The 18,381-nt window shown below is 42.3% G+C and overlaps 1 protein-coding gene across 4 annotated transcripts in view; it reads right to left on the reverse strand.

Annotated features, from left to right (window-relative positions):
• Nucleotides 1-18,381, reverse strand: part of MFAP3L (microfibril associated protein 3 like) — a 42,234-nt gene that overhangs the window by 15,040 nt on the left and 8,813 nt on the right. For 2 of the 4 annotated variants that reach the window (XM_044766955.2, XM_044766953.2), the window contains exons 2-3: nucleotides 5,150-5,239; nucleotides 3,709-4,137 (exon numbers count right to left, since the gene is read on the reverse strand). In XM_044766955.2, coding sequence (XP_044622890.1) covers nucleotides 3,709-4,006 — 298 coding nt within the window. In that variant the 5' untranslated portion in view covers nucleotides 4,007-4,137; nucleotides 5,150-5,239. The remainder of the gene's footprint in view (nucleotides 1-3,708; nucleotides 4,138-5,149; nucleotides 5,240-18,381) is intronic. The other 2 variants (XM_014868376.3, XM_044766957.2) reach the window with 1 other exon arrangement.

The raw sequence follows: 18,381 nt of genomic DNA on the forward strand, positions 1-18,381 counted from the left end.
TGAAATGCTTGTTATTTATCATCTGATAAAAGGACTAATGTACATTCAAATGGTTTAAAGTCAGAGTAAGAAGCCACAGCAAATATACACTGGATAATAAGTACTTGAAATAACTGGGACTTTTTCATAATACTTTCTGGCAACTCTATATTTCTACTTACTTTTAGCAAAAGGAAAATTGAAACAGTACATTTCACAGCCATTTGTGGCTATTCACGTTGTTTGTATTCTGAGTTATTTCTGTAACATGGTTGGTGGACCACCCCAAACATGTCCTTTGGTGAACTACCAAAAAAAGTCTTCCTCCAGAAATAGATTACACGTTAGCCTCTCCTGATCTTGTGGAATTGAAGTGACAAGAATCAGGGAAGCAAAGCGAAGGAGCTGCTGCTCCTGCCCCTGACAGGAAATAGCCCCATTCTTTCTAGGACCGGCAGGGCTGACATGAACAACAGCTGCCTCACTTTTTCAGCACAAACAAGAAATGAAATTGTTCCTTTCCAGGCTTATCACAAAGTGATTGGTAGTGTGCTCCCGGAGAAACTCCCCAGATGATTTTTGAATACATTTGTTTGTGTGTTCGTGCCATGTACACACATCACAGCACACATCCTAATGCCATTGAACTGTGACGGTGGTTACAACACCTTTTCCATCCAGGAAGTCTTCTCTCATTCACTCAGTCTGGGGTAGATGCTTATCAAGTTTTTACCCACAGACACCTGAAGATGAGCAGATTCTGGTTGGGTGCAGAGGGAGAATAAACACCAGCTTGGCCGCTCTCTGTGTAATATCCTCTCCATTATACCTGGTTTCTCATCTGAATACATGAGGATTAATAATACCTAACTATCGTGCTTATTCTAAGGATTAGAAATAATATCTGTAACTTGCTACAGGGGCTTAATCAATGGTAGTGGTTGTTAATGAAAATTACCTTATTAGTTTGGTTTTAACAGTAGTCTACTGTATCTAGGTAATGCCAGGATATTAGCATCATTTTTCATATTATATTCAGTCACCTCTTTGTTGGGTTATAAATGAAACACAGCTCCATTTATACTTCTAGCCTTTTAGCCTGAAAACTGAAATCTATGTCTGTGCTTATAATATGGGCATTTTCCCCATCAGAAATGAAGAGTTAAAGATTATGGGTCCTCGAATAGGCCATTCTAACACTAAAATTCTAATATTTTATGATGAGGAGTCTCATCTCTGCAATTTCCTATGTCTTGCTGGGCTGTTAGGTATAGTGTTTTGTACACTACCCTGTGTTACTTATGTGCTGAAATTACTATTATTATGCACGGCAATTACAAAAGCTGAGCTGGAACATCAAGTACCAGTATCACGAGTTCTTTCTGAAAATCTACAGTGCATCTTCCTTGAGAGATTTAAAAACAGCTAACTGATTTACCAGCAAGGCTGCTGGCTACACATATGAGAGTGCTGAGTTCTGATGGAGCAGTTCTCTGTGCCAAAGGCTTTCCACTGCCTACCACAGACCACCAGGGCACCCACAAAACCAAAGAAAACTCAGCCAAATGTGACTTCCATCTAGTCTAACTTCCCAATAAACAGATGAAGAAGGCAAGGTACAGAGCCTGCTTGCCAAGACTGAGTCAATAGTTACAAGGACTTTTTCAATTAAGACATCATGTGGCCCACCCCGGTGGCCTAGGAGTTAAGTTCAGTGCACTCTGCATCAGTGGCCCAAGTTGGGTTCCTAGGTGCAGATCTATACCATTCTGTTAGCGGCCATGCTGTGCTGGTGGCCCACATACTAAAAAATAGAGGAAGATTGGCATGGATGTTAGCTCAGGGCAAATCTTCCTCAGCAAAAAAAAACCCAACAAAACAAACCAGACAGACATCACGTGATCTCTTTGAAGCAGCAAGGACAGTGCTCAAAATGCTGCGACTGAAACTCAGGCCCTGATACTATGCTGTTTCTACGGTTTTCTTCCTCTCTAGGACTCAGGGGTTCAGTGCCCCAGCCCCAACTCTTTAATACCCAGGATAACCTTTGCTTCAGGGTCCATGCGAAAGGTAGATTCAGGTCTAGAGTCCTTGTTCCCTTCAAATTCAGTCACCTTGATATTCCTTGCAGGGGCCCAGCCCTGTAGAAAGACCTAATGAATTACAGGAACCTGAGAGTGTCTATGTTCCCATGGTTACTGGCCCCCTTCACAAGTGTGATGTCACTTCCTTTTGACTTGTAGTCTGGGAGGAAGGAACTGTAGGAATGGAAACCAATTGTGGGCTAGTGGTGGTCGTGCCTCATCTTTCCACTGTCAGTAGTGAAGGTTCTAGTCACGGCCACTTAATAACATCAGGACCTTGGGAAAAGGTGAAAAAAAGAGGGATTTGGATTACCTTGTCTCTAAGGTCCCTTCTAATTTAAAAATTCTGGGGTCCCATGAGTTTACTCGGTAGGGGAAGGGTTCCACTCTACCAGGTTAAACAAATACACATATGATACATAATATATACTATTTTCATTAAAGGGCAGAAACTTTATTATGGTGTGCCTCCTTGAACGGCTAAATAAGAGCAATGTAAGTGGTAGTGCCCCAGTGAAATCCTACATCCCAGGTGGTTAGACTTCCAGCAGCCTTCACCAAGAGGAACACAGCTGTGAACCAGAAGTATGTAATTGCAAGAAAACTCCATTCACTCAGCTCCTAAGGAGACATAGGGCATTAGCTTCTATTGGTTTTCTCAGCAATTAAGATAAATGAGAGAAAGAGATTAAAAACGCAGGTTTTCTTGGAGCAGAAACTCTACTGGGGATTGCTCATTGGTTAAAGGGCTGTGGACGGGGAAGGGCAAGATGAATGAAAGAGTGACAGAAATTAATAAGCTGCTACTTCAGAACAATGGTCTTTTTACTCCCCTGCCCCCAATCCCCTATTCATCACACAGTAAATTCTTAGGAAAGTACATTAACTCCTTCAGGTCAATTGGATCAGGCTTGGGTTTTCAGACAATTACTTCTTACATCTAAAACAAGAAATGTACTGATTCCCAGTGACCCAGTCAATCCTCTCTCTGGCTGGAGTCTTTCCTGGAGTAAACTCAGGGCTCAGGTAGGTGACTCACACTTTTTGGCCAGAAACTCATTCATTAGAAACCAAGCATTCCCCCATTGCCACATGTTATTTCTTGCTAGTGCGTCCTCCCTCCCTCTTGGCCTCAGCTGCAACAGTCTATAAACTTCAGCCAGGTGTCCAGGAGCACAGAATGATCTCTAGTTGGTGGCTGAGAACTTAACACAGAGACTTCTTTTAAGAAGTGTGGTCTTTGAATCCACAGTCAATGAACTAAACTGGTATTTTAGGATAAACTGCTATATTGTTTATTCGAGTTAGTTCCATGAAACATGGCAAAACTTCCTTATAAATGGACTATATACTTAAGGAAAATCCATTTTATATTCATTCCTATAACATTTTGGATGCATTATATTACAAAATTCCAAGACATCTTCTGAAAGAATCTAATGTTTGCCCTTTGTCTTCTGAGTCAAAGTGGAAAGAATTGAATAATTACTGCTTTGAATCCTTAAGTATATATGTTTCTCTCTCTTGCCTTAGAAAAAGAAGACAAAATGAGATCTTTAAATGAAAAAGGCCAACCAACATTCAGGGTGCTGGCTCCAAGTCGGCGTTTATATTTTATGACATTTGACACAACTTTACAGCCTACCTCCTCCTCTCGCCTTCTCCTCCTCCTCTTCTTTCAGCAGCTTGCCAATGGAATTATACCACTTGAATTGTGGATCAGGGGTGCCATAAACACTACAATTAATCAAGGCACTGTTTCCTTCCTTGACTATGATATGGTCAGTTCTGGCAATGATTACAGGCACAGAGCCCAAGACCATGTCAGTGCCATTTAAAGTGCTGTTAGTCGCACTCTTAGCAGTTGCTAGAGTGGATGCTATGATTAAAAAGGGCACAGAAGGTAGAAAGCACACAGGCAGATGGCTCTTCAATCGCTCCATCTTCTTTGCTTGCTCTGTAAGGCAAGAGAGATGGTTTGCCAACGGAATCTTTTATCAGACAACTCGCTGTTCAGAGCAGGCCTTGGGACAAACCCGTCCTGGATCCACAGAGTTGGTTCTTGATTAAGAACCTGTCAAAAAGACACAAAACCATACACACATAAATACTAGCCTTCAGACTTTAAAAACATTATTTATGAAATGTTAGAAACCCAGCTAAAATACAAACCTATGCAATTTTTAACCAAGACACAAATTCAGAAGACGTTCCAAATATTAAGTTACATTTTTCAAAGAAATCATAACAATATAATTTTGTTACTTTTGCTATCGAAACATATAGCTCTTAGCAGGAACAAATAAATATTTCTTATGTTAAAGTTGTATCACATTACTTCAGAGAGTTCAAAAACCAGTTCAGGCTTCTTTCATTTAGCATTACAAGCTCTCCTCCTACTCCATTCGCCTGTCTTCCTCATGGATGACCTGACTGTTCATCCGGCGTGTCTTAACCTCTTCTCTTCCAGTGAACACGACTTCCAGTCTATGCCAGTGCTCACGGTTTGGGCTCTGTCAGCATTTGAAAAGGGCTCCACCAGAATCAGTCCAGCCTTCTCCTAACACCCCATAATGGCTTCCAAGATACTCCTTCCACTCTTTCATGCAATTGTCCATGCTACTCTGAGCTTCACACCATCTAGCTCTCTCTGCTCCATGTAATTGTTATCTACTAACTCCTGCTCACTCACTCAATTCCTTGGTTTCCATCTTCACCAGCCTCCCAGAGGCTAGGGAACATCAGTATGTATGGGGTGATGTTATAGGCGTCTGCACTTCCATGTCCAAAGATCTAACCGTCACCTACACCTCTATCCTCCATTTCACCCACTAATCTGGATGGCCACATCCTGCCCTTTTTGTCTCTCTGAATTCTAAGTTCTGAAGTTCCAAGTAATTCTGAAGTTCTAAACAACCATCTTTAATGTACCCTATCATTCTTCTAGATCTCATACTCCTCTCACTGGACTTTCTAGTGCTTCAAGCTTTCTCAGTTTCTATTTTCCTCCCTATCCTCACCGGCATGCTCCATTTCTGTTTCAGTCTAGACCCAATCATGTAGACCACAATCCCCAAAATCCTTACCCCTAGTCCTCGGCCACCATTCCTCCGCCAGTATTGGAATCACAATTGTGATCAAGCCTATCACTTGTCCTGGCTCCTACATCCAGGAGGCTGGAGCATGGTTGGAGAGAATCACACAGACATGTAATTATTGCCAAAATAAAGGAACCACCTCCAAACCTAGCCAGACCCTTGGCAACCTGTTTATAGGTGCTTCATTGGTTCAGTATCCTCTTTTCACAATGCTTATACACACCTTTAGCTTTCACATCAAGCATCTTAGCCCAATGGTATTCCCACCTTTCTCAAAAGACACCTTTCTCCTACTAGGGCTTGCAGGCATGAATTCCACTTTCCCACCTTTTGGAAAGAATCCTGAATCTTATCCTAAATTCCTCCCCTGCCATTTACTCCTCAAACTACCACATTCTGTATTTTTTTTTTTTAAAGATTTTTTATTATTTTTTCCTTTTTCTCCCCAAAGCCCCCCAGTACACAGTTGTGTATTCTTCGTTGTGGGTTCCTCTAGTTGTGGCATGTGGGACGCCGCCTCAGCGTGGTCCGACGAGCAGTGCCATGTCCGCGCCCAGGATTCGAACCGACGAAACACTGGGCCGCCTGCAGCGGAGCGCGCGAACTCAACCACTCGGCCACGGGGCCAGCCCCTACCACATTCTGTATTTTGCCTGCTCTTTATTGAAACAGCTCTCGCACACGTCACCAGTCACTCTTAGTTGCCAAGTTTTCAGTCTTTCTCTGTGGCAACTGCCACTATTAACTGTTCTTTGTCAAAACTCTCTCTGTCCATGGCTTCTGCACTCTGCTCCTCCTAACTGCTCTCACTATTTTTTACTAATTCTTCTTCTTCTTCCCAGTCCTTAAAAGTTAGTTAACTCCTAGAGCTTCATCATTGGCCCTCTTTTCTCCTTTTACCCATAGCTCTTTCTAATGCTTCATTTTCATGCCTTTATTAGCACCTACAACCTAATAAGTCTCAAATGCATGTTCTCAGTCCTGACTCTTTCCTGAGTTTCAGACTGGTATTACCAAATGTCCACTGGACATCTCTACCAGGATATTCTGCAGGTAACTCAAAGTTAACATTCCCAAACCAAACTCATCTGCTAACCATCCTACATTTCCTGGATCCCTTACTCCAGTTCAGGGTAGCACCATCTATGCAGATATGCATGGGTATAATTCTCAGTTTGACTATTGCCCTCATCCCCTCAGAACATCAGTACCTATATGTTGTTGATTCCACCTCTTCAATGTTGCTTGGATCGTTCCATCCTTTCCGTCTCCTCTGAGTGAGCCTCAGTTAAGGCCTCCCTCTCTTCTTACCGGAAGTGGTGTGGTACCCTTCTCCATGATCTGCCTGCCTTCCATCTTTCCCCAGTTCCCAGTCCAATCCCTATAATCATTCTACAACACAAATTATATGGTGCCATTTCTTTACTTAGCAGCCTTCAATGTTTCTGCATTGTCTACATTACAGAATCTGAATTCTTTACCCTTTTTATTCACTTAAAAAATAATTATTGAACATCTATTATTAGGAAGACATTATTCTAGGTCCTAGAGATAGAAGAGTAAACAAGACAGATCTTTCCTCTTATTTGGAGATTATATTCTCAAGGGGAAAAGCAGACAGTAAGTAAATACCATGTAAATAAGAATTTCAGCTAACGATGCATGCTTTGAAAAACACACCATGTTGTGCTTGAGTGCTCAGTTAGGCAATCAGGGAGGAGTCTACTGAGGAGGAGGCCCAGATCACATGGGGCTTTGTAGGACAGGGTAAGGAATCTGGACTGTATCTAACGTTCACTGGAAAAGTTTAAGCCAGGGAGTGATAGGATATGATTTCTTTTTTAAAATCAACTTTACTGTGGTATAACTTACAAACAATAAGATGTGCCCATTTTAGGTGGTATATATTTTCATGGGTTTTGACAAATTTCTACACCCATGGAACCACCACAATAAACAAGATATGGAATGTTTCCATCACCACCAAAAGTTCCCTTGTGCCCCTTCCGATTAGTAGCTTTTACACTGATTCACTCCAGTTCCTTTTGTGTACAGCAAGAGGTAAGGACTGCGGTGCATTTTTTCCCATATGGATATCCAGTTGTTTCAGCACTGTTTGTAGAAAACACTGTCCTTTCCCCAATGGATTATCTTGCCTTCTTGTCAAATACAATGAACTATATGAGTCTATTTCTAAACTTTTTATTCTGTTCCACTGATCTTTATGTCTATCCTTATGCCAGCACCATACTGACCATACTGTCTGCCTCATTTATCTTTGTATTTGCCGTGTCTAAACTTGTCCCTGACCCTTTAGATACTCAATGAATTGCTGAAGGAATCTCTCTCCAAAGGCAGACATTTGTATTCCAATTCTTTAGACCATGAAACTGAAGAGCTACCCTGGGGTAATAACTTAGTTGTAGACCATATATTTCCTCAGTGGCAAAGACGACAGTTTTCTTAGAGCCATAGACTTCCAAACTGCCCCCTGGACTTGACTGCTTTCCTGCCCAGGGAGGCCAACACGTTACTCCACCAACAGGAATCACTGGCTAAGGGAGATAGCATAGGCTGCAACCACATGACAGACACCGTGCTATGACTTTGTAAATGTTTCTCCTTACTCGGCTAAACTTGTGGTTTCTTTTAACAGAGAAGTTGTAAAGCTGATCTCTTCAATAGAGAATGGTTGTTAAGAGCACAGCCCCGGGTTTTAGACAGACTGGGCCAGGATCCTGGATCTCACCACCTTTATCACTGTGTGTTTCTGGCCAAGTACTTACCAAGTACAGGACAAGTATAAGGATTCGTGATCAAATATACATAATGTATTTACACACTGCTCAGTGTGATGTATAAGAATTATTAACATAAGATATAAAGTACCTTTTACTGAAATCATGCTTCTCTGGTTGATTTTAACTTAGATCATTTAAAAGCCATACCTTGTTTTTGGTTTTAAGACATTATTGATTGCCATCCCATCACCAGAAATAATTACAAATGATTTTCAGACTGGGTCCTTTTGCAGGGACTCAGGTCTGAAAATACACGAGCTGCTCCTCCAGACAGACACTGGGCTCAGGGGCTGGGGTGTCTCATCTGACTCCCTGATGCCTACAGCAGAGCAGACACCTGACGAAATGGTTGGGAGAGAATCAGAGACAAGACAAAGTGGGACACAGGTTCTAATAAATATGTGTAATAAATATACTGTAACTTTTTTTTCACAATTAGAGAGACTGAAGCAAATAGAAGATACAACTGAGTTTTAAAATGCATAACTCGAGAGCTGTTTTCTAACAAAGGCGAGCCAAACTGGTTTCCCACTTTCAAACACATTGTGTTAGCAAGAATAAAGAGGAGGGAGGGGATACTGCTGTTCTCTTATATTCTAATAATGTCAGTAGGTGCTTTGGGCTAGAAACTTAGCAACTGTTCTGAAACTGTATCTAGTTTCCTTAGAGACCTTAAGATGCACAGAGGCAGAGATTTTCATTTTAATGCAGGAATGGCAGTTAGCAAACCCATTCTTCCCTCCCCCCATTCTCACTCCCATCCTTTCCCATTTCGAAAAGTTACTAAGGTACAGAAAACATAAGGTGTAAATATAAAAAATTTATAGGTTGCTTCAATCAAAGCATTTTCACTCTAAAACACTGTGAACATTTATTTTTGAAAATGAATCACTGAACTGATTAACATTAATCAATTAATAGCTTTTAGTAAGAATTCACCACATCTCATATCATGCCCTTTCAGTTCAGATTTTTTAAAAAAGTATTTATTATGTGCTGGGTGCACTGCCAGGGGTTTGGGGTAGACTGGGAATGCCACAAAATCCATTTATAATCTAGTAGGGAAGAGAGAGACGGCTAATTTCCATATGTTCTGCAGGTGCTATGAGCTTAGGGTCCGGTAAATAGAAGGAGAACCAGCCGGTCTGGGTGACACTAGGAGATGTTTGTTGATTGCCTATCGAGCATCCATTCCCAATTCCACCTTTGGCTTCCCACGAGTCCCAGAGCTCAGAGACTCCAGTCCTTCTAAACTTCCCACAGCACTTGCAGCTTTTACCAAACTTTTTTTTTTGAGAATGGTTAGTCCTGAGCTAACATCCGTGCCCATCTTCCTCTACTTTATATGTGGGACACCTACCACAGCATGGCTTGCCAAGCGGTGCCATATCTGCACCTGGGATCGGGACCGGTGAACCCCCGGCTGCCGAAGCGGAACATGCGCACTTAACCGCTGCGCCACCGGGGCGGCCCACTAAACTTCTGACACTCCTCCCTGGCCTATGATCTTGCATTTTTCTCAGTTTTGTGTTGAGAAAACTTCTCAACTACAAAGAGAGCTCCATGATGCAGGAACTCTGGCATACAGTTCCGTAGAATTTCCTTAATGCTGGGCCCCCACAGCAATGCTTACACACTTGCTGTTAGGAGCCGTCCTCACGTGGACTCCAATGGCAATCGTTTAAGAATAAACTCACAGTGAGCTGCCGGAAGAACATAAAGACGTCGTGTCACTTTAGTCATTGGGGAAAAATTCTACCAATCTACTTTGCTCAGCTTGTCAGATTTTACCGAGAGCATCATGAAAAGTTCAGTTAATAACACTATAACATTGTGAAAGACATTTTAGCCCCTAAAGAATAAACCGCCAGTACTATAATCCAGCAGCTTAAAATGCAGTCCTTCAAAACAGAAGAACAAAGGCCACAGATTCCCAAACCAGGGTTTAACAAAAGCTACAATGGACAAATTGTTAAGCTTCATGTGTTTGCTCACGGCCTTTGGGAAAACGGTCATAGAATACTTTTTTTCTATAAAGAAAGGGAAAATATTTAGCAAACATCAAATGTCCTTTCTTTAACTTGATCCCTTTCCTAACTCCCAACAACTGTATTAAATGTTTAATAAAATGCCTTGTTGAGTGTTATCTTTTGTTTCTCCATCTATAAGACATGACTATGGACCACGTATTTCTGGAGATGGGAGGAAAAGAGCCTCCTGTTTAAGGGCGTTTTGAACTAAATGAATATACATTATTGTTGTTTCTTGGCAGTGTTCATGCTGGCATTTTCCCATCAACTATGATGAATAATTTTAGAGTTACACAACTGGATTTTATAACAACATCTGCTGACAGCTACTACTATTTTCATTTGTGCATAAATGATGCCACTGGCACAAAGGCTGCCTTTCAGTGTAAGCCACATTCTTGATAGGTTTCTACTCAGGAAGCAAGGTGGGGAAATCTTCACTTCACGTGAAATGGAGACAGGCACTGAAACACTCATTACATCATAAAGGCTAACTTCTCCAAACTGGTGGCCTGCTGTGGCCATTTTAGTTATGGATATATTTCTGCAACTTCCTCTCCCATATGTCATAATTAATGAAAAATATCCATACTAGTCTCTTTTTTAAAACAGTATTTTAAAATGAGTTTCCTTTGCAATTTTTAAGAAAAAGTATAACAACAAAATTCTCACTAGCCCATTCTTTCTCCCCTAACTTCTTTCAAAATCAACGTACACTGGTTTTTAGGGAGTCAAGGTGAGGCCTAAATATGGACTATGGGAATCCAAAGTCAAAGGCCCAGAAATCTGTGGAACAAGAATTTCCCATAGCAATTACTGCTGTCCAGAATCAAATCATTTAAGTGCTAAATCAGCTAAGTGTTATCTCGATGTCCAGTCATAATACAGAAAGAGATTTATGCTGTCCTTCTTTCTTCCCAATACATGTTCTGGGAATTCATGTATCAATTGTCTGGGATTCTGGATGCCTCTAATCACACAAAAGTAATTCCTGACTCAGATGGCAAATGGGATCATTACATGAAATTATGGAAGAGCATCGCTTTTAGGTTACTTTTAGAAGCATCCAGACAGATCAATTCAAGTCAATACACATTAACGGAGAAATATCTCTGTGCCAAGCACAGAGGAGTGCCAAGGGTGAGGAGTACAAAGGTAAGACACAGTCTCTCTTATCCAAGCATCTAGTAGGGAGAGAGAGAAAAGTAAATCAACAATTAAAGACAGTGTGTAATTGCCCCATCAGAAAGGTGTCAAGGATCCTCTGTGATACAGGATAGGAGACCCAAGCAGTCTGGAAGGGCCAGGAAGAACTTTCTAGAAGAAGTGACCCTTAGTTTAATTATAAAGGAGTTCACCAGGTAGACCAGGGGAGAGAAGCTGACTCCAAAAGAGGAAGAGCATATTCAAAGACATGGCGATTAGAGAGAACCTACCAAAATTGGGGAAATGTATGTAATTAGGCACCACTGGGTGGTGTATAGAAGAAAGGAGGAGGAAGTAGGCTGGTCCAGATAATGAAGGGAATGGTATGGAATATTGAGGAGGGGGTACACCCACAGGCTCTGGAAGTGGGAAGTGACACTTCCAGTTTTGTGTTTAGAAAGATCACCTTGCTCACAGTGTGACTGATGATGGAGAGGTGGCTAGGAGCCTACTACAATATCCAGGAGGGAAAGAAAGAACAGGGGCCTGAACTAAAAGCAGTGGGGAAGGCAAGAAGTGGGCAGATCCAAAAGAGGTACAGGAATTAGAATGTAGAGGATTTAATGATTGACCATACAGCAGGCTAAAGTAACACCAGACCTGAGCAGTGGTGCCTTGGGTTATAGCGACAGTTCTCTGAGGAGAGGAGTGTCTCATTCGCCGAGAACCAGCGCCTGGCACTGTGAGTGGAATACACATGAATACATGAATTAGGAATTTCAACTAACAACTCCCTTGGGCAGCACTGCCTTCTTGCTGCTGCACTTGAATAAAGGCCTGTCTGCTGGCAGTGGCAGAGCAGAATCCATGGTGGCCCCTGCCTGGTCCCCTCACCTCTTCTAGCTTCGCTCTCTCCTCTCTGCAACTCCTGGCTGATGGAAGGAGTTGTGATGACAAGCAGGAGCAGTGCCACTTAAATTTATGAATTGTCACAAGTTGAGAGCTCTATGGCAGCATGTCATGGAAAGAATTAGGCCTGTCTTATGAAAGCAGTCGGCCCCTAGAAGGATAAAGAGACCAAGGGAAGGTGACCTCATGGCATTCTTGGTACATCGTTTGTTTATTAACTATGTGGTATTAGGATAATTTCCAGCTACTTAATGGGTAGAACGAAATACATATCCTGACTTGCTGGACTGCTGTGAATGATTACCAGATGAGCTCTTTCAGCTCACTGAACAATTTAGAAGGAACTAGAACAAAAAGTCTCATTCCTACTCTATCAACTACACTAATGCCGAGGCCTCTACAAAATTTCATGCTCTGTTATTTTTTTGATCCACAAAAGGCACATACTTTTCAAAAACTGATCTGTTTAAAATCACTGTTTTTCAAACCTAAAAATGAACTATAGGCCCAGAGATGCCATCTTTGTAATACTTTATTTTTGATGGTGTATAACATTAAGAAACCATTCTTGGATCTTCATTACATTTTTTCCACATGGTACGTTTTTCTGATTAAAACTAAGAATGATACAAAATAAAGCTCTCAGAAATATAATGATTCAAAAAGGAGGAAGAGAAAAAGAATTATATTAAAGGCTTTCCTGTATAGATATAATGATTATCTAATTAGGCAAGATAAAAACAGGTCTACCACACATATTGGTTCACAGAACTAGAATATCAGATCTGGAAAAACTTGGATGTCTTTTCATAAAGTTTTTTCTTCATATAACATGAGAAAGGGAGGCCCACAGAAGGTAAGTGATTGCCCAGTCATACAATTTAGTGGCTCAGAACCAGGATAAAAAGCTCAACGCCCAGATCAGGCCTGACATTATATGAAAATCTCTTGGTTCCATAAAGGCAATTTTTAAGTTGTTCCAGTAGTCTGAGACATGCAACAAGGGTTATTCTAAGTGCAGGTCTATCTTTTAGAAGAGTTTATTGATGTTTTCGTGTGTATTTAATTTCTTCAAATTCTCATTCTAAACGAACAGTCTAAAATAGTTTTGGGCCCAATTAATGTAAAACCTTAATTGATCAGAGAGACATTTCCTCAGAAATCTGATGATCTAGGGAATAATCAAAATCTGGTAACTGAATACCAATGAGGTAGTTGCTCTGGTGGATGGTGCCTTCATGATACCACGCCAATCCCCAAAACACACCATGATGCAGACAAAAGGGTTAGGATGCTGTCTTGGCATTTTTCTTTCATCTTTGACACCATCATTATCAGATTCCATATTGAACCTAAGGCTGGTTCAGAAGCTGTTTCTGTCTTTCTCTGCCTGTCTCCACCACTAGATATTTTTTCCAGCATCTCTCCTTTAAAAAATTATGTCCTTTCAAAACATTCTCCCTACTCATTTACAGGGTGTATATAGTGAGATTAAATTTTCATTCTAGTCCAATTAATTTATGTTACCTGCTAATCTACAGCACTACTTCTGCCAATTTTCAATGTGCCTTATTTTAATTTCATCTCAAACCCATTTCCAGAGAAGTTCCTGATGTATTTAGTATACAAGCTCCTATACTCAGAGTGAAGCCAGGCAGGAGCAGATGGATATGTGGAAGCCTGGACACATCAGTGAGTCAGAACTCTCCTCTGGCCAGAGGATCCCATGTATCGGGGAGGTGTTTTGTGAGGTGCTGACCCCTAGCTGCCTGCCTGCAAGTCCAGGTCGCCCGGCACTCTGCCTGGATGGAGGAGGCAAACACATGTGCCCTGTGCAGCCTGCAGAACACACTGGTCAATAAGTCAGAGGGCAATATTCTTAATTTCCTAAATATGATTCATGGTTGGAAGCAATTGTGAATTTACACTTGCTGTTTCTGGCATACTTCGTCAACTCTTACGGCCTTGATAGTGAAAGGACCTTTCTCAATTCCCCCATCTGATCGTACTCAGATGGGTTCCCAACTGGCCATGTATAATGCCCCTGTCTGGAACTGGAGGGCAATTTTCCACAGAAACAATCTTATAAAGGTTGGTCGATTATTTTGTGGTCAGACAGTCCACGATAAAACTACTTCATTATGAGTGTGAAGGACAGCATTAATGGTACCCAAGCAAGACACAGAGGAACATCTAAGAGGAATACATCCAGTATTCCAAGTGACAGCCAGTGTGAAGAGGAACTTGCTACGGGTCTCCTTGTAGCCAGGGAGCAGAGATCCTATTACAGCAAAGGTTCCTGGGATAAGAAATGGCATGGGCCCTGAGGTTAAGGTCATGAACAAAAATTTTGGGGTGGAGTGTGAAGAGGAGACCCGTTTAGCATTTTAGCATTAAGTCCCACAAACTGGGAGTGAGGATACTAGCTCCTTTCCTTAGTTTTGCCATTTACTAGTAGGTGACCTCTGGGAGTCAGCTGATCCCTCTGAGCTGCAGACCCTTCCAAATCTGGCATGCTATGACCACAACAACCTGGGGTGTGATGGGGCAGACGAACGGAAGAAACGGTGAGGGGTAGAGAGAAGAGAGAAAGAGCAAGGAAGTTTTTCATGTACACATGAAGATCTCATTGCAGGAAATTCAACCAGGGTAAAGCACTGCGATCGCCAAGCCATTTATGATATGGCAGATGGTCCAGGAACGGGCTTATGCACCATAAAGCACATGGTAACTTGTTCTCCATAGGGAATGCAACCTCTTTTGTGTTCCTTCCATCCTGGACAACATTATGAAGGAGAAAATTGACTCATGCTACCAAAGCCTTTGGACCCCCCCATCCAAACCCTCCAGATACCCTCACTGCAGTGCAGAGGTGAGTCAGCTCAGATTCCTGTAGGGCTCCTGTAGAGCTGGGCAGGATGGGTCAGCGGGGAGGCTGCCAGGCAGGGATGCTCCTCAGGGCTACAGCTGCAGGCTTCTCCCCTCTCTTCAACCCTGCTCCAGGGGCAGCTCAGAGCAAGGACAGAGCCTCACTGCTCTCACCTTGCTACCTGGACTAAAAGCAGGTGATTACCTTAGTGCCTGTGGCCACACCACTGACCCAATCTTTCCTCTTCAGAACAAGCACCACTGGCTGGGTAAAGCTTTGCTGTACCACTGACAGGCTGACCAAGGCGCACCATCACCCCTGTTAAAATCTTCATTTCACTTGATTATTCATTACAGATTGGTCTGCTCTTGCAATTTGAGGGTATAATTTTTATCATTAACAAATTTCCACTATACAAAAATGTGCTTGGTGCTCAAATATCTGTTGACTGTCTAGGCACCAGGCATTCATTACTTATTGTTTCAAATGACTAGTAACAATCTGTGCATGGGGAAGCCTCAAAGGAAATTAAAATAAAGCAATTACGCTCTTCAGTTATTACAATGTATACTTCCAGGGGTTCCTCATTCAGGGGTAAAAGCCGGAGAATGCCTTCCCAGGGCCTCTATGATGTCCGGCCCCTGGCTGCGTCGCAGTCTTCATTTCTGACCTCTCAACCCCTTGCCCACTCCCCACCAGGCACCCTGGGCTCCGCTAATCCTGGAAGGTGCCAGGTACACTGGAACCCTTGCACTTACAATTCCATCTGTCTGGTATGAGTTCCTGGATACCTGCAAGGCTCACTCCCACGCTTCCTTTCTCTCAGGCCTCTGCTCAAATGTCACCGCATCAGCAAGGCCCTCTCTAGTCATCTTACATAAAATATGTGTCCCACGGCCCATCACTCTCTGTCCATCTTTACCCTGCCTTTTCCTTCACAGCATTAACTACCATGTCTATACACGTGTCTGCCCCTATCAAGCTGTGAGCTCCTGGAGGGCTGGGCCTCTGTAGACATTGTTCATTGCCATATCCTCCATGTCTGGAAACATGCTTCACTCAGAGCAAGCACTTGGATATCTGCCAGGTAAATTTATACTACTTCTACATCCTTTAATTTAGACAGGTTTCTAATTCACTGGGCATTTGCAAATTCCACCCATTTCTTAGAAGTCCTAGGTAAATATGTCTATTCTTTACCAAAACTAACTTTAAAATATTAAACAAGATTTCTTTGAGAGTGAGTCTTTAGAAATGCATCCTGAGGCCGGCCCCGTGGCTGAGTGGTTGAGTTCATGTGCTCTGCTCTGGCGGCCCAGGGTTTCTGCGGTTCGGATCCTGGGCGCAGACATGGCACCACTCGTCAGGCCATGCTGAGGTGGTGTCCCACATAGCACAACCAGAGGCACTCACAACTAGAATATACAACTATGTACTGGGGGGGCTTTGGGGAAAAGAAGAAGAAAAAAAAGAGAAGATTGGCAACGGATGTTAGCTCAGGTGCCCATCTTTATTAAAAAAAAAAAAAAAAAAGAAACGCATCCTTTCCATACAGTGAGCCCTGAGAGGCTCCGAATATGGCCCTGGGAGAAGAGGCTTTGGAAATCTGGTCTGTCAGAGGACTCGGGGCTGTTGGTGGAAATGAGTAAAGTTTATGGGGACTATTTTCTATGCCTGAAATATACATTCTTATTATTGTTGAAATGAAAAGCAACTGCCTACTTAACTAATACTTCAAAATGTCGAAATCATCCCGCAGTCTTCATCTCTCTGGCTGTTTGATTGAGGCCATTCAGATTCACAGCATAGGAATGGGATCGCCTGGGCCTTCTTCTTTCACCAGAATAAGATTTCATCTATTTGAAAAAATATGCTCAATAACTGGAGAGGGTAGTTTAAAAAGCTTCTCCTCCTTCCTCCTTTACCAGCCCATTATCACAAAGTGGAATTGCATAACGAACAGTTCTCTGAATCACACATGCCAAGTGTTTTTAATAGACTCTCACTAAGGACCGGATCTTAGTGAAAAACAGGTCAGAAGAGATCCTGTAATTCAAACTCTACTTGGTTTACTTCTTATTAAGAGCATGACAACGATGTCTCTTAGGCTTACCTAGCATTTATGGTTTAGAAAACACTCTCACAGATGTTATCCCATCTGAGCCCCAAAGTCATCCTCTGACATGGGCAGGCCTGTGCGGTTCTGTCCACATGGACAGTGAAAGAAGCGGAGGCCAAGCCAGAGACCCAGGAGAAGCCCCTCGAGAGCCACGTCCTCTGACTCTCACTCCAGGGCTCTTGTAACCTGTACACAGCGATCAATGAGCGAATACCACAGCTTAGGCGAAGTGTCTAGATGCCATGGATGTCCAAAGTGTCACACTTATCATTTTAAAGCAATAATTTAAAAATATTGTTATTATTTAAAAATTTTGTACATAAGAGCAATACTTTTCAAAATTTGGTTGGATCTAGACAATCTTCTGGGTGGCTTTAGTGCATATCCCAAGATTAATCTTCCCCTAAAGTTAAATCGTTTTCAATAAATTATCTTAACAAAACACCAGAAGGAAGTTGAAAATATGGGTTCAACGCTTTCCACACAGAATTTTTTTTTTTTTTTGAGGAAGATTAGCCCTGAGCTAACTGCCAATCCTCCTCTTTTTGTTGAGGAAGACTGGCCCTGAGCTAACACCCATGCCCATCTTCCTCTACTTTATACGTGGGACGCCTACCACAGCATGGCTTTTGCCAAGCGGTGCCATGTCCGTACCTGGGATCCAAACCAGTGAACCCCGGGCTGCCGAGAAGTGGAACGTGTGCGCTTAACCGCTGTACCACCGGGCCAGCCCCTCCACACAGAATTTTTGAAGGAAGCTTTGCTTTTCTTTTGGCTTTGATGGGAGAAAGCCCTGCTAGGCTGAGCATACTCTCTAGGTGTTCTCAATGATTTCTCAGCTGGGCAGTCAGATTCATCTAAGTGATAAAAACAGTTAGGAGCCAGTCATATCAATTAAGCAGAACTCAAAGTATTTCTGAGGCTACTATCATCAGTTTAGTACCAATTGCCGCGGGGATTAAAAAAAATTTAGACCAGATCTTTCCCCTACAGGTGCTTAGAATCTTGATGATACCTGCATACAAAGCAAAACATAATTAAGCACTAAACTGGGTAAATACCACAAAAATTCAGAGGAGGCCCAGCTGGAAAGGTCACAGAATGTTCCCTGGGGTTGGCCAAGTCTTGAAGGATGAATAAAGGAGAAAGGACAGTTTCCCCAGCAGGAGTAAAGGCTTCGTTTAGACAAGCAGAGGTGGAAATAAACACGGCATGCCAATTAAAAACAAAAATCTCTGTGACAGTGTGTTTTAGCAAGACTTATGCAGTGGATCCGCTGGGCATGCCCATCTCAAGAAGTCTGGGATAGTAGGACACTCCTCCAGAAATTCTATTTAATAAGAAGG

The sequence above is a fragment of the Equus asinus genome, chromosome 3 (genome assembly GCF_041296235.1).
Source record: "Equus asinus isolate D_3611 breed Donkey chromosome 3, EquAss-T2T_v2, whole genome shotgun sequence".
Classification (NCBI taxonomy): domain Eukaryota; kingdom Metazoa; phylum Chordata; class Mammalia; order Perissodactyla; family Equidae; genus Equus; species Equus asinus.